At 46.4% G+C, this 16,756-nt stretch overlaps 1 protein-coding gene across 3 annotated transcripts in view; it reads right to left on the bottom strand.

The window, feature by feature from the left end:
• Nucleotides 1–16,756, bottom strand: part of dscamb (Down syndrome cell adhesion molecule b) — a 160,098-nt gene that overhangs the window by 17,929 nt on the left and 125,413 nt on the right. For 2 of the 3 annotated variants that reach the window (XM_072701300.1, XM_023813788.2), the window contains exons 12-21: nt 9,700–9,896; nt 9,405–9,501; nt 9,182–9,310; nt 8,568–8,735; nt 6,450–6,520; nt 5,504–5,744; nt 3,600–3,746; nt 1,557–1,712; nt 625–758; nt 142–295 (exon numbers count right to left, since the gene is read on the bottom strand). In XM_072701300.1, coding sequence (XP_072557401.1) covers nt 142–295; nt 625–758; nt 1,557–1,712; nt 3,600–3,746; nt 5,504–5,744; nt 6,450–6,520; nt 8,568–8,735; nt 9,182–9,310; nt 9,405–9,501; nt 9,700–9,896 — 1,494 coding nt within the window. Of the gene's footprint in view, nt 1–141; nt 296–624; nt 759–1,556; nt 1,713–3,599; nt 3,747–3,767; nt 5,745–6,449; nt 6,521–8,567; nt 8,736–9,181; nt 9,311–9,404; nt 9,502–9,699; nt 9,897–16,756 lie in introns of those variants that run through there. The other variant, XM_072701301.1, reaches the window with a different exon arrangement.

Below are 16,756 nucleotides of genomic sequence, written 5' to 3'. Positions count from 1 at the left end.
GTCATGCTATTTTCAGATAAGCAAACTAGGGCTCACATTTTTATTTGCGTGTCCGTAAATGGCTTGATACAATATGGTATAGTGTTATAAATAACCACAGTCACTAAAAGCGTTCTCTGCTAGGACATCAAAGTGCAGTACCTTTGGCCAGGGGCTCGACGGTGATGATGTCGCTGGAGTTCCCCCGACCCGCGGCCGTCACGGCGACGACCCAGATGCTGTACTGACGGTTGCGGCTGAGATTGGGGATGCGGTAGAAATACACATCTGGGGAGGCCTCAAACTCGCTCATTACCTGAGAAACGGGTGGAATGGAAGCAGGAATCACTTCTGCTGCAGAAATGCTTTTGGCAGGGGAGGGGCTTGGGAGAACCCTTAGGGGGCACAAATTAGATCACAATACTTGTCTTCTTGATAGCTGGACACCTGTCACGTAAAATGAGATGTCTGCTCTGCATGGTTCAGTTGTGGCTATAGGGATCTTGGTAGCGTCAGACATCAAAGTATCAGTGTTAGATCTGAACTGAAGGACCCAAACCTATAGATCCAGGGGAAGGTCAGCAAAGATGTGCAAATGTGAGCTTCCTCCTTGCTATTCAGTGTCAGGCGAGATGCAGGTCGTACCGTCGGGTAGGGGTTCGAGCAGAAGACAGTGTACTTCCTGATGATGCCGTTGAGTTTGAGCGGTGGCAGCCAGGAGACGAACACCACCGAGTTGGCGGCCGCAGCAGCCTTCACTCCGGCAGGAGGTCCGGGGACTGCGGGGGTCAAAGCCCGCGTGAGACACACCACACAGCACCTTAGAGCTCTTCCTGTTACGAGACTCTCAGGTGGGGACTCTCAGCGGTAACCTCTACATGCCCGAGCAATGAACGACATTTGACTCAATAAAATTCTTTTTTTTTTATCCCCTTTCCCAACACATTTGGTGCAAAGTGCTTCACACAAAACCAAACAGTGGGACTTACTGACATACCGGCGCTCAGTGTAACAACAGAATAAATCGTGGGAGGCCAATCTTATCCAAAAAGGTCCACTGTGTGCAGATTTGATTGGATGAAGAGGCCTCACACCTGGATTTGAACAGCTGGCCTAAAGGTTATCCCAAAAACCAGCATGATTGGCCACCCCTGGTATAAATGAATGGCAAATTAGACCCAGTAAATTACAGAAGGGAGGAATCAAGACTCTGTAATTTGAGAAAAAAAACCCTCCAAGGAATCCAAGGACCGTTGCCAGGGACACGGTAACCATACATAGACCAGAGATACTCAACACTTTAGCTGTTCCGGCATTGTTTTTTTAAAATTATTATTTCATCGAAGACCTGATTCTTTTTCCCAATTCTACTCATTTGTACAGCTGGCTTGTTAATTAATTAAATTAATTTCAGGTAAAATCATGTTAGGTACCTCAAGTATAAGAGCGGGACCCTGTCTTGGTTTAAACTAACAACATTTACTGCCTTTATATCTGCTTATTGGAGTGTTCCGACAAGCAGTACTGCTAAATTCGTGGATGCGAAAGCTGACAAATCCCCCCCCACGTGCTCATACCATCCTCCTTGGTCCGCGTGAAGATCTGCTCGCTGCGTACTCCATCCCCGGCGCGCGTGAAGGCCAGCACCTGGATGCTGTAGTTGGTGTACTTCTCCAGACCGTCCAGCTCCAGGGAAGGCTGGGACGTGGTGACATTCCTGATCTCTCCCAGCTCTAAGGCAGAGGCAGGGTGAAGGGCAGAGGCGGGGTGAAGGGCAGAGGCGGGGTGAAGGGCAGAGGCAGGGTGAAGGGCAGAGGCAGGGTGAAGGGCAGAGGCGGGAACAGCACAGAGGCGGGTCACTCACGGAACAGTCCAGAAAGGCTTGTGGCATCTGCGCCAAATCATTTGCCCGGCAAAGATTTAGTGCAAGCTTGCTGTCTCAGAGAGACACCTGGAGATGTGCCAGGGGGGGGGGGGGGGGGTGGAAGGATGTGGAGGGGGCGTTTGGCAAGGGTGTGGTGCATTATAGTAATTTTGTTCCTAACCAGGAATTATGTGTGACAGGCCTGATTCAGTGTATTTTTTGTACATTCACACACACGATGACATGAGTCACACACATTTACTTATGTATTTGTATATATTTTGTTTGCAATTCACTGCAATTCATTGGCTCTGTACCTGTACTCAGCACAGTGACAATGAAGTTGAATGTTATGTAATGTAATGTGATCTAACACATAATCTCTCATAAAATGATTATGATTTCCATGTCTCAGGTAATCATCAGCTCCTTCTGCAGCTCCACTCAGACGCCGTCCTCCTCCGCTACAGACACAGACGCCGTTATAGGGCCGCGTTTTGCATTATTAATGCGGCTTCTGCCATCTGGGGTATAGTCTGCCCACCGCGACGTTTGAGGTTGGCCAAAATCGAAAACAGAATGACAAAACCTTAATCTGGGAAACCAGATTTAAAGGCCATAAACAGAACAGTCTGCCCTTGGTTTATAGGACCTAACGATTATACTGAATTCTTTTCAATATATTTCCCATTTTATGCCCACCCTGAGAACCTAAAACGACCCTCCTGTTTTAATCAAAATGGCCATAGTGATTATTAACCAGATTTATTCTGACATCTGAGACATTTTATACTATAAATGCAAAGGAATTACTCTGTATGTGCTTTGTAATTAAGCTGATTCAGGGTACAGAAGAGAAATGTCTTTGTGCTACCTTAGAATGTCTTTGTGCTACTTTAGAATGTCTTTGTGCTAAATAATCAAAAATGAATCACGAGGGCAGGATTTTTAAAGGGAGTTTAAGAAATATTACAGCTGTTCTAATGAATAACAGAACATGAAAAACAATATTTAAACGCTCAGAAGAGATTGTAAAACACATTATTGGGCATTATTGCTCCCACTGAATATGGTACTTTGGTGTCACCCAGTGGTGTAAATACGAAAATGCAATTCTTCGTTAAACTACACTAACTAAACTAAAGTAAAATATTTTTGTGTGAATCTGCCTTATATAGAAACTATGGAATTGGTACTGTGAAGTACTAAATTACAAATTAATTTCTAAACTAAATTACATAAATATTACAGAGTCTCTGCACTTTATGAATGATTCAGGAAAATTAATGAATGCATTTTTTTTTTTTTAATTGTACATTCATAAATTACATTTGTGCCTATTTGAAAGACAAAACAGACTCACACCTCTATCTGTCACATTCAAAAAACGAAAAGCATTGTCCAATGGCGGTTTGTCCTTGAGTGACAAGGTGACAAGATAAGGATTCAAAGGTAACTGCTAAGTCAGGAAAGACTGACGCATCCATGATACATAAACGTTCACTTGGAATATGGTTTCAATGGCTCTGGTCCACAATGTATCTGTTTGTATCTAATCACACTGTAATCATTATTGCTGAAATAAAGCTGGAACTGTAGAAGACCTGGATATCTCTACCTCCTAATTAGCGTCAGAGTTGTTTTGCTGTATGTCCTGTGACAGGGTCATTAATGTCTCCAGCCTTGATCTTCGCATCTGCATCCAGAATGGGGGAGGGGCCGTGCCCGTGCTAATTAGTACTTAAGTAAAGCTCACCTCCATCGGGAAGGTTGGCCCAGTAAATGACCCGGAAGCCCTGGAGGATACCATTGAGTGCTTCTTTGGCGGGGGTGGACCATGAGAGGGAGATGGTCTCTGGCGATGTGGCCGCGGCCAGGACACTCTCAGGAGGACGACTGGGAACTGTTGGGCACAAGAAAGAAGCGTTACAAATTAGAATGCCCCCCCCCCCCAAATATCTGCACTGCAGGAAGAGGGGATGGTGTGGCCAGCAGGTTAGCCCATCTAGTGGTCAGTGTGGATCCCAACGCGCCAGTGCAGTGACGGGGACACTGTGGCCAGCAGGTTAGCCCATCTAGTGGTCAGTGTGGATCCCAACGCGCCAGTGCAGTGACGGGGACACTGTGGCCAGCAGGTTAGCCCATCCAGTGGTCATTGTGGATCCCAACGCCCCAGTGCAGTGACAGGGACACTGTGGCCAGCAGGTTAGCCCATCCAGTGGTCATTGTGGATCCCAACGCCCCAGTGCAGTGACAGGGACACTGTGGCCAGCAGGTTAGCCCATCCAGTGGTCAGTGTGGATTCCAATGCCCCAGTGCAGTGATGGGGACACTTCTGTAAAAATGGCTCCATCCTTGGGATGAGACATCTGAGGTCATAAATGATGGCCATGCTTTGACAGAGGAGGTACCCTGATGCCCTGGCTAAAATTGCCCACTGAGGCCCCTTCAAATCTGGCCTCCTAATCATCCCCTATATTAAACTGGTCAGTTCTCTCCTGCCCCTTCACCACCTTAGCTACTGTGTAGTGAGCGTACTGGTGCAGAATGGCTGCTGTTGCATCATCCAGGTGGGGCTACACAGTGGTGGTGGTTGAGGTGACTCCCCATTGGTTCAGTAAAGCACTTTGGGTGTCTTGAGAAGCGCTATATAAAGGTAACATTCATTGATTCACTAAATCACGTCAGTAATACTTGCATCTAGGCCATAAAACTTCAATATTTTTGAGTTGCTTATATTCAGTTCATTTTGGGAAAATACTGTTTCATGCAACCAGGGACATAGTGTAGGTACTGGGGGGCACAGGGTGTATGTGTACCCCCCCAGAATTATATTTAGCTTCATTCATCCCCCCTATAAATACTCCTTTGCCTTTTAACTACTCAGTTGTGCCCCCCACTATCAAACTCTCTCCTATACCTGTGCATATAACTCCTCTTCTGGGATTTTCTGTGACCCACCAAAGCAAGTTAATATTTTCACATACAAATGACTGATATATTTATATTGTATAGGACAAAAACATACAGGAAAAATTAGAGGGACTGTATCAGGATATTAGATGGTGTCCAGCACCTCTGGATGGTGACCGACTCAGTGTCCACATCATTAGATACTCGTTAAACAAACGAGTCTCTCTCTCAACAGTGATTCATATGAAAGACTCAATACATAATGCAGCTAAACAGGGTCAAGAGGTTCAGCTACTATTTGATTAAGCATTTGAATGGGCAGCAGGCATAATCCAAGCAATTCTGACCGCGGTGTCAGATATGGTGGCTCCAGCATCTCAGAAAAAGCCGCCTTCGTGGAATTTATGAGCATTTTGTGGGGGAAAACATCCCTTATCTAAAGTTTGTTAAACATTTATGCAATTCTGGAGCTGAAAGAAGGTCCTGGTCACTAGGTATGGGTACCTGAGAAAATGGCCACTGAAGGGCGGGGCCATAGAGGAACTGGCCCCATCCAAGAGTTGATTGGCCCCTGAAGTACCTTCCCACCACCACTCACCCATTCAAAGCATATTATTGGCTAATGATAAACTTGACCCCTTTGTAAGAATTATGGCTCCTCTTATGGCTCCACCTTAAAAAGAGTGCTAGAATCCCCCCTGGTCTAGCAGTCAGCCTGGGGGCTGTGATGGGAAAGCAGACACTGACCATCCTCCAAGGTGGTAGCGATGACCTCCTGGGACGAGGGCCCCGTGCCCGCACGGTTCCCAGCCTGCACCACCACCCCGTACTGGGTGAACTTCTTCAGATTGTCCAGCGTGATGGTCTCAGTGTCCCCGGTGGTGTCCACGCTGATGATGTTAAACTGGTGGCTGCCTCCAGTGCTGTACTCTCGATAGCCCACCTGGTAGCCGCGGATCATGCCGTTCTGCAGGTGCTTCTTTGGGGCCTGTGAATTGCGGCACAATACCTGTTACTGGGATGGTACGCTTGCCCTCCTAGATTCAAGATGCGAGAATGCGCGGTGAATGGGCTTTATTATCATTCACTTACATTTATCCCAGACTACCTTAAATCTAGCTTAAATCTATAAAAAGTTATCCAGCTAAGCAAGAAATCCTACTTTGTTATACAGTACAGGTTCCAGTTGTTAGACAGGAAAGGACACTTTCTTGTTTAATCTATTCATCAATTCCCATCATGTTCCATTTTGGCATGGGAACATATATATGTTTTGTATATATTGTGATTATATTAAATAAGAAATATTTACTTCCTCTGAAGGGTAACACGGTGCTCAGTGGGAAGCACTGGTTTTGCACAATTCCAAGGTTGGGTTTGGATCTTGAGCTCAGCCTATGTGGGTGTGTGTGTGTGTGTGTGTGTGTGTTAAGTACCTCTAAGTGTCCCCCCCTGACATGGATTATCTGGTTACCCTAGCCTTGAGCTATATGCTGCCTGGGACAGGCCCCCAGCCAACCTGCGACCTGGTACTCCACAACATGTTGGATGGTTTCCCTTTAAATGACATAAATGTGATCTAGACTGTCCTGTATGTTCTTGTCTAAGGAGACGGACTTTCTGCATCCTTCCGTGAAGGTCAGTTCTCCGTAACGGGGCCAACGGAAGGTGTAAGTAACAGGAATTCTGGTACCTTCCAGGTGACTTTGATGCTTTGCGAGGAGATGGCTTCCAGCTGCACTTCCTGCGGAGGGCCATCGGGGGCTGCAAACGAAGCATTGGATCACAAGGCCAGAAGACAAGAGCTTGAAGGAGGGTTGCTGGTGTCTTTTACCAGAATCACAAACCATAAACCCGAGCTAAGCCAGTGCTGTTCTACAACTTTGCCAGAAGATGGCACCACTGTACTTAATTTCCCTGTGTGGCCTTGGAGTCCAAGGAAATATGACATAGATAGCATAAGGGAACTTGATTTATATTATGCTATTTATAATTCTATTTATGTATAATTATATTTATCTATTTATCATTCTGTTATCATATATATTTATAATGACAGATTCCTCTGTCAGATCCCGTAGAAAGAACGTGAAGGATAACAATTAAACGTTTCTTACTCTGTATGCAGAACAATATGTATAATATACCATAGTTGTAACGGAAAACTGTGGGCGAAAAGAGAATTTACAACAGCAAGTGCACACATTGGCACGTCGTCCCTGAGCTGGGGATGTTGACGGATATCTGGACAGACTCCGCAGCGGCGAAGATGAGTCATAGGCAGTTTAATCAATAGAGAGGCGGATACTTTGAGTGCGAGTCTGGCGGACGACAGAGCCGCACTTCACCGTGAACATAAAACGACAGCGGCTTTATCTGCGCAGAGACAGGCCGCGCTGCATCCAATACGGCCTGACATTTATGACTGCGGGCGCTAATTGAAAGGGCCGGGATTTGTATCGCAGGGTCAGCTGGCGCTCGACGGCGCGTCGGGACGGGAAGACTTGGAGTCGCCCTGCCGTCAATCTGTCCGTCCGACTATCTGTCTGTCTGCCCGCTATTTTCTTCTCTTTAGCCGTCTGCTGAGGAGGAAGTCGTCGCTGACTAGTCTGGCGAGTGCAACCATAACAAACATACTTCACTACCAGGCAAAAATTAATATAGGGCCTATATCAGGAGAATTATTTCCAGTTATAAATTGCAAGCCTAATCTGTCTGTCGCACTGCTTCGTGTGGGTGGCTCTTATCTTTTAAGCGGTAGGTTGTACTTCGCCTCTATATCGGGGCTTGTGAATACTTTATAAATACCTCCACTTTCCATCATCACCCTTGGCTACAGCTATAATATTTTTACACTGTAAAAAACATGGAGAAAAAAACTTGCATTCCTACTTTTTTCCACAATCGTCTCGCTGACATTCAGTAATACGCAGTTATTATCAGCATTGCTGTTTTGACTGCAAATCATATTACTGAAAACCCAAATGGCAGACAGCTTATATAGTCAACCTGAGAGCTGCTGTCAAGTCCAAGCAGAGGACCAGCTGTAGAGCACCATAGAGAAGAAAACCTAACTGTAGTGACTGAAAATGTTTTGTGCATCAGTAAACCGATGTAGCAACACAGTAGATAGGTATAATTATATGGAATGCTAACTGCAATTCATATATTTAAATACCAAAATGATAAAATTGTCCTGATATACACTAGTGGCCAAAATTGTGGAAACACTTCCAATTTTTAGAAACTGCAGAACTTTATTCAACTGTCGCTCCAGTTACTTATATAATTGTCCAGTGCATGATATTTGTAAAATGATACACTGGACGATTAAATAAGTAACTGGAGCAAAAGTTGAATAAGGTTCTGCAGTCTCTAAAAATTGGAAGTGTTTCTACAATTTGGGCAACTAGTGTAATGCAAAGAATAAAAGCCACAAAACAACTAATGAGATTAGTGTCGAACACTAATGGTAAGAATAAAGTATATTATTTTGCTCATTTAAAAACTACTTAGTTACATTTTTATGTACAGAGCCTAGAAGGTCTTTGAGGTGTATTTCTTTATCTGTCTATCAGTCCTTTACCCCAAGTTTGTTTATTTATAACAGGTTATTCAGGTAGAACGTGGTCCTATCAAAGGGAAGCGCATGGCAAATAGCTACAGAACAACCCCAGTTTGAGTTGGCTTCATGTCTCGTTTCATTAAAGATGGTCTTGTGTTGTCACCTGCTCACTTCATAAACCGGTCAGCACAAGTTCAAACCGGTCATGATGGTGGTGTTTGGGGGGGGGGCATGGCAGAGGCCTACCCGCTTCGTCGGTGGTGATGGTGAGCTCGTTGCTGGCCTCGCTCTTCCCGATGTGGTTCTTGGCGAACATGCGGATGTTGTAGGTGGAGGAGGGGTGGAGGTCGATGATGGTGGCCTGGTTCAGCTGTGGGGAGACGTCTTTGGTTGTTTGGGCTGAACCCCAGGACGCTGCAGGACAGGGGGAAGCACAATACCATCCATGAACCTCAGTAACTGGGGAAACCTGATCATCATCTAAATTATTTTTACTGTTTACAATATTGTTGAATGTGCTTTTTGTTTTTTTAAAAAAAGACTTTCTAGGCAACAGATTAATGTTATGATGGGAAATTCACAAATTGCAGTAATCAAGTATCATTTATCTAATTTTGTTTGTCTATTTAAACAAGCCATCACAATCACTTTGTACTGATTACTGTTTTTTCTGTATGACTTTAAAATAAAATGTGCATTTACAAAGACAGGTTTTCCTATCTTTGAAGCTTGTGAGGTGGCTGCATGTATCTCTTTGTTTCTGGATACATGATAAAGACATTAACTCAAGTTGGATGCTACTTTTTCACCTGGTGTTACTCCCACATTATCAACTGACATGATGGATTTCAAAATCCCACCTGATTTGTTTTTGCACTCGATGTCGTAGCCAGTGATGGGGCTGTTGCCGTCGAACCCCATCGTCCAACGGAGGGCTATTGTCCGATCCCTGACCTCTCGGATCTCCACCTCTGGAGGGTCCGGAGGCTCTGGAAAGACATGTTTGTTTGATCATCGGTGATGCTGGAAACATTTTTGCTACAGAGTCTCATCATACGCCTTTTCGATAGTGTCTTTCCTTACCTTGAACTGTTAACTGAATGATTCCCCTGTCTTCACCATAACTATTGATTGCATGACAGGAAAAGAACCCAGAGTCTTCCCTTACAGTGGGCAAGATCTGCAAAAGAAGGCAAAAGAAATACATTTCCCAGCATGCACCAGTGAGGTAATATTTGCCAGACATAGTCTGCAAAGCATAGTCTGTTGTGTCTGTCGTTGTTTTTAACATTTGATCCTCTTCTTTTGTTGAAGCGAAATCAAAGAACTACTTGAACTGGAATCAATGTAGTTACATGACCAGGTGAGGGCACTGTACCTGGAGGGTGGAGATGACCTCGTCGCCCACCTCCTTGAAGGAGACTACGTAGCGGCTCATCTCGGGATTGATGATACGGTCCTCCTTCTCCCAGCGGACCATGATGGGCATCTCCCCATGCGCTGTACAGCTCAGCTCCTTCTTCTGGCCCTGCGTGGCCAGCGTGGTGTTGGGGTACGACGTGATCATGGCCGGGACTGTGGGAGAGGCGAGAGTGGGTTTCTGGAGACCAGGAAAACTCCCAGAATGCAACAGTGAACACAGAGCTTCTGGTCTCACCAAATTCAAAAAATTACCTTCCGTGGGATGGTTGGGGTGTTTTGCTGAGCTCAGGTTCAGCATTCTTTGAAACCCACTTATGAAAATTAATCAGTATTAAGTAATAATAAAAAAGCTTTTTGTAACAATAATTCCGGAAATATTGTTAAGCTTTGAAATAAATGTATATAGTGATGAATAGCTGTGAAGAGACTGCTTGAGAGTGAATATATAAGATATCATCATCATGCCATACAATCCCAAACACCGGCATCACAACTACACAGGCCTGAATTTTGTTTTATTTGGCATTTACAAGGCAACTGACCAACTGACCAACTACAAGTAACCCAATTAACGAAGTCCAGCCGGACTTGGCTGGACTAACTGCCTACTTGGGATCATATGGGGTCGGTTGGATCATGTGAGAGAGGAGTATTGCAGAAGATCTTCCACAAAGTTTTTCTCCTTATGTTTGTCTTGTTTCTTTCCGGTTAAACCAAGTTTTGAAGGGTCTTGACTCCATTCTGCGTTTGGCTATGTCAGAAAATCATTTGTTATATTAAGCTCTGCCTTCCAGAAGCTCTGCCTGGCCTTGTGGCAGACGTTCTCCGACTATCCCTCTCAAAAAAGCTCCCCAATCTCACACCCAGAAATCCATTAGAGCAGCGGTGAGTCCCGCCTGCAGCTAGCTGCCCACTACCAGGGCGCATCTGAACACACCTACAGAACCACCTTCCACATCTTCACGGCCACAACCCAGAGTGTTGTCTGTATGGTTATGCACTGGCTGCTTTAAACTAATCAGTGTTTGTGGGTTAGAACACTGTACCAATGAGCGGAAGGTCGCTGGATTAAGTCCCATGGCTGACAGAGTGTTGTCCCCATTGGGTCCCTGAGTGAGGGTCCTCACTCCAATTCTTCCAGGGACTGGCTAACCCATTCTTTCTCAATCTCACTTTGGATAAAACTGTCCGTTAAATAAATAAATGTGAATATAATTCTTACCAACACACACCTGCTACACGCTGTAAACTCATGACAAATCAAACTAATAGTCATATGTAGCAAATGTAAAAATGCATTGTACACAACGCAATACAGGTGAAAGCCCATCCTCAGCTGAGCTGACAAGTATCGGCGTCTACAGAGAAAACGTGGCTGAGCCTGTAGCATATGATTGTTAGAACAAGGAGCTTTTATTAAGTGAAATCCCCCCCCCGCCCGCCCCCACATACACACACACATGCAGACGTTCATAGACGGGTGCTCAGTCTTTCTGAGGCAGCCGGTTAAAAGGCACGGAGGAGCCGGCCTTCTCGCGAGGCTGACAGCGCCGTGATGTGATTGGATGTGTCAGACTAAGGGCTGCGAACATTTAAGCTTCATCTCTTATTCACTCTAAAGCCGTTTCAAACGGCGGCACGGAAAAGGAGCGTTGATTTATTTTGCATGACAACTAGGAATTTTAAGCGAGGGGGGGAGAAAAAACACCTTCAGCCTTTTTTTTTTTTTCCTTTCCTTAAATGTGATCGTTCACATTTGTGGCGTACTTTCAAAAGGGATCTGAGGCGACACCGTTAGCATCGTCTTGTTCCTGCTCCCCGGAGACGGGTCTTCATGCTTCGGGGGGAATATGGGGGCCACGGGGGCCATGGAAACGCAGCTGGAGGAAAGACAGCACCACAGCGACGCCGGCGCGGCGCTTGGTGCACCCACGGGAACGAGGCGCCTCTGCATTGCCAGTTTTAGCGACCATGCTAATAAAATACGCAAAGCCAAAATTACACGAGATGCTAGCAGGGCACGGAGGCGCACGCTGCCCCCACGTGGGGCCTCGCTAGGCCCGAGACGGCAAGCGTGATCGATATTGTGCCTTTTGCTACCCAGAATCCCCTCTGATAATGGCTGGGCGCCGCTGCCAAAATGGTCCTGGAAGCGGTGAGAGCGCAGTACAATTTAATCTGTGTGTGCGTAGGGCTGCACTGAAGCGCCCCCCAGGCTAGCAAAGTCTTCTTTATAATTCCATAATTGCTTAGCTGATGTATTTTTTTAATATGCAGCAAAATTATGGTCCTGCATAATGAGACTCTGAGGGAGAGAGAGAGAGAGAGAGAGAGAGAGAGAGCCTCAGATCCGGGGGGAGCTTGTCTCACATGATCTACTTGCTGTTCATCTCTCCTGTCACCTCCTGTTCCCCCACCGGGGGATGGTGAGGGGCCCGAGGGCCAGTGACTGAGGGGTTCCATCCCCCCTCCCACCTTTAAAGAAGGAAGTGCGACCCAGGCAAACATGTACAGGGCCTGAACCGAACACCTTCCCTGGCAAATCGGGAAATCACGGGGGGGGGGGGGGACTGCAGGCCAGAGGGGAGAGAGCAAAATAAGCGCGGGCAGGAAAACAGGAGCGGCTTATCCTGTCGCCTTTTAATTAGCGGGTCACCCTGTGCGCAGGGAGAGGACGGGACTGTAATGCGGCACTGGAAGACCACAAATCCCGCAGAACGGAACATGCAAAATATAAAACCCCCCCACACGCACCTCGAGGGCCCTTAGCCTGCCTCTAATTGAAGTATTGACAGGTTGAAATGAGGCAGAAATACACTGGAGATGCTGTTCCACTGGCACAAACACACACACGCAGACAAACGAGACCCCGGGGTTGGGGGGGGGAGGGGGGTTGCAGCCGGCAGTGCATGCTGGGACACTAATGGTTTTTATTTCCCGCCCACTCAGGCGAATAAGTTCACTTTTAAGCAAAGCGGTTCTGGGGTTAAAAGGCATGAAATGCGATCTCCTGATGAATGACAAGCGCAGATGCGCAGGAGCTGCAGAACCAGGCTGCCCACTCGCTATTAAAAAAAATAATAATAATGCACACGAGGGCTGCAGGAATCCCTGCGCTTGCCGGCCAGTGCATTTCATGCAGAATCTAGACACTCTGAAAGGGGCTCAAAAAAGGGCAATTAAATGATATATGAGATGATTATTTTTACTGGAGAGCTGTAGCACTTATTTATATTGGGTGTTAAGAAATGAGTCACATGACATCAGGATGGGCTGGAGGCGAAGGGAGTGGCAGAGAGGAAAGAAAATGAAAGAGTGGTCTGAGGTCAAGGGTGTTAGAAACACCCACCAAAATAAAACAGCGCGGGGTCACAGACGGGTGACAGCTGTGACGAGGGAACAGGGTCTGAGTGTGTTTACTGGGGTCTGGGAGACCCCTAAACAAGGTCATACTGGAGACCCCTAAACAAGGTCATACAGGGAAGAACAAGGAATAGGTGACTAACTCGGCTTGTCACATAATTTAGCCACGCCCCACTGTGTCCCCCCCCCCCTCCCTTAACACGGGTTAAGAAACACTTCATGCAATGAACAGGGTGTGTGTTCCATGATGCCAAACAAGGCTCTCGGTGCATGAGCATATGAGGGTTTCAGTCTTACCTCCATAACTAAACAAATTAAATCAATTGGCTTGGGATTGAACTGGGAATGGAGACTGGCTTTGGAGAAGAATACAGGAACGTTACAGCTGTTCATCACTGAAGAGGCATATTTATCTCAGCTCCTCATACCTTGGAAAGTGAGGGGCTCCCAAAAACTCCTTACAACAGATTTCAAACTGTTTACTGTGGTACACCTGAGACATTTGCCAAAGGGAATTCTGGGACATTTTCCCCCCCTTCATTGCCACTCCCCTCATCCGTGCTGTTTTCTCATTGGTTTCCACCTGCCAATTTGCCTCCAACTATGCAGTGTGGACATGGTACCAGGGCCATTAGCAAAAATGAAGTTTAAGGGGTGTTCAGCAGATTTTTTTTTGGGGGGGGGGTGTTCAAATTTGTAATTTTACTGCTGGATTACGTGCCTGAAACATAACAGCACACTATCGCACCAAGTTAATTCTTCTTTAAACGTAATAATTGGGGCACCCCGAAAAAGTGGTGGTTCTCATAAACCATGGAAACCGATGACGTTACGGCAATGTCACTGCAACACAGAGAATGATTTGTAGTTGATCGCATCGCTACCCATCTCCTCACACAGTGACTCTGGGTCCCACAGCTCCGGACAGCTCCCCACCAGTACCAGCTCAGCCCAAGCCGGCCTCACCCCTGTCCTGATCGCACCAATTCCAAGCGAAGCCATACAGCAAAACACTCGCGGCACAAAATGGGGACGTTCCAGGCCGTTGGGCCACCATGCGGAATTGCACTCGCATTTTCACGCTCGCTGTCCTGCATGCAGCACCCCCCCCCCCCCCCCCACACACACACACACACGTGCATGCAGCATGCGTGGGTGTGGCTGATGGATTCGGTCTGACTGCAGCTGAAACCGTCGCTCTGAATTAGCCACACTCACGGTCCAAACGGAACCGGGCGGAAAACAATCTTTTCTGTTGCGCCATGAGCAGCCAATATGAACGTACAGTATACGTACACTGTGAAAGGCGTTCTTCTAACAATCAAAATGAACCACCGCGCATTTCTCAGGCAAACAGAGGACATCACACTTTCCTTCTTCTGTGCCTAGATGCGCGTGGATTCCCAGGTCAAACATCATATGAACACGAGAGGAAAGAATTTAGCCGGGTCTACACCAAGGACACAATCACACCAGAAGCTCCCCCATTGGTCACCTCTGGCTGCATTAAAGCAGTAATCATGTTTTTCTCCCTCCCTTGCAATACGGAAGCAGTATGGATGGATGGATGGATGGCAAATCACCTTGGAAGTTCTGATTTTGTCTCATACCTTCCACTTCTGGCTTTCTGTCAACTCAAATGTCTACTACTGCATAAAATTATATAATGAGCACAATATGTCAATCTATGATTTTGTTCTGGTTAAGTTTACCCCGTTTCAGTGCACTGGGAAAGGTGCTATATAAAAATCTACAGATTAAAACTGAATTCATACAGCCACTTTTAGCTTCAGTGATTTCCTTGTACCATGCCAAAACATGAAGAACCATAATGTTGTTATGCTAAAATTATTGTTAAAAATAACAGAATAATTTTTTGCATTATAATGACTACATGTAAGATCTCGGCTTTTGGTTACATGTTCTGTTTGGTCTCTGGCTAGCAGCCCAGCTCCAGTATGGCTGTGTCTCTGTGTCACAGCACCGGGGGTGCGTGAGCACTCTGCTCGCAGCGAGCGTATGTCACCCTCTGTTTTGTCACCATGCTGCGGGCTGCCCGGGAATGTAGGCCACGCTGCAGAGGCAGTCTAGGCCCCTGCCGGGGGCTCGCCAGAGAGACAAGATCCGTCCCTACAGTAGCGCCCATTCCACAGTGCCTGGCCGCTGGAATAAATAGCATTTAGGGGCCATGGAAATGACTGGTCGGTTGGAGCCGCTCGCTATACAGAAACAATTGCCTTTGCTGCACAATTGGGCTCAGCTGGAGTGTGCTCAACAGAGGCTGGCAGGGATAGGTCACAGAGGTGACCAATCAGAGTGCTGGAAAAAAAAAAAAAACATACACGCTTTCTTCTGCTGCTGTTCCAGAATATAGCGAGCTAAACTCCTTCTTCAGATACGGCTTAATTTTAGCTCTGCCTGTTGGACAACCTTGCAGTACCAAACACTGCCTTCAGGGGCGCCACAATTAGTTTCATATGGTGTGGGATAGTTTTTTTTTTTTTTACACAGGTAAACATATATTACAAATACAATTATTGGAAAGCAGAATTATCATTATTGGTATTACCTAGCTTAATTGGCGATTATGAGAGGAAAACAATATTAATGCAGACTGCCAATCAGCCTGTATGTTGGCTTTGACATGACCTTCACTATTTTGCTGAATTTACTGCTTAGACTGCTGCCCCCGCGACCCGACCTCGGATAAGCGGCGGAAAATGGATGGATGGATGGATACTGAAGTACGTTTTACTTAAAAGGCACTTTTGTGAGAATATTTGCTAGAATAAGGCAGTTGATCCTTCAGAAAAGTACATTCAGAGCTACGTTCATTGACCATGAGACATACGCATTTCAACCAGTTCACACGCCCACATGCCACACCTTGTGTTTCTCACACCGACACGCCCACCAAGCTGTCCCGTTATACAGCATTAATGGACCAAGCGCGGGTATGCAGAGTGCAGTTCTCTGCCGAGTTCACAGCTGTCCCAACTTATACTGAGTTAATAGCCACCTACCAGTCAATCGTAAAATAGCATTTGTTGTTTCCGGATAAATTCCAAAATAAGTTACGTGTGATACCGCCGCAAGCACGTTATTACATGGATGCGCATACACACGGAGAGCAGAAAAGGTGGACGTGGATGAAGATCGGATGAACGCGGTAGGCAGGACTCTAAAGTGTCACGCATGGACCTTGAGGCGCACGTGTTGCCCTTAATATCATCTCACTCCACACTTTTGATGAAACCCGAGAGCCTCAGCTTCCTTCCTATCCTCCAACCAGTACAGTGTCACATGGGTCATACACAGCATAGGGCAGGAGACGGAAAAGCAGACTGGACATGATGCCAGTCCACCGCAGGGCACGCACCCACACACTGTGGGCAGTGCCATCTCACCTACATGTCTTTGGACTGCAGATGGAAACTGGTGTACCCACAGGAAATCCACACACCCCAGGGAGAGCAGACTACACAAACAGGGTGGGGGCAGAATGTGAACCTGCAACCCCGGAGGGGTGAGTCAACACCGCTACCCATTAAGCCACCACGCTGCCCCCACAAGTGAAATGTTCTAGTAATTAAAAAGAGAGGCACTCAGCCTAAATCTGTTTCTGAAAACATGAACCCTCAGCCTCTGCT

Source organism: Paramormyrops kingsleyae, chromosome 17 (genome assembly GCF_048594095.1).
Source record: "Paramormyrops kingsleyae isolate MSU_618 chromosome 17, PKINGS_0.4, whole genome shotgun sequence".
In the NCBI taxonomy this organism is placed as follows: domain Eukaryota; kingdom Metazoa; phylum Chordata; class Actinopteri; order Osteoglossiformes; family Mormyridae; genus Paramormyrops; species Paramormyrops kingsleyae.
Note: the sequence above shows the minus strand (reverse complement) of the source record. Positions and strands in the feature narration are given on the sequence as shown.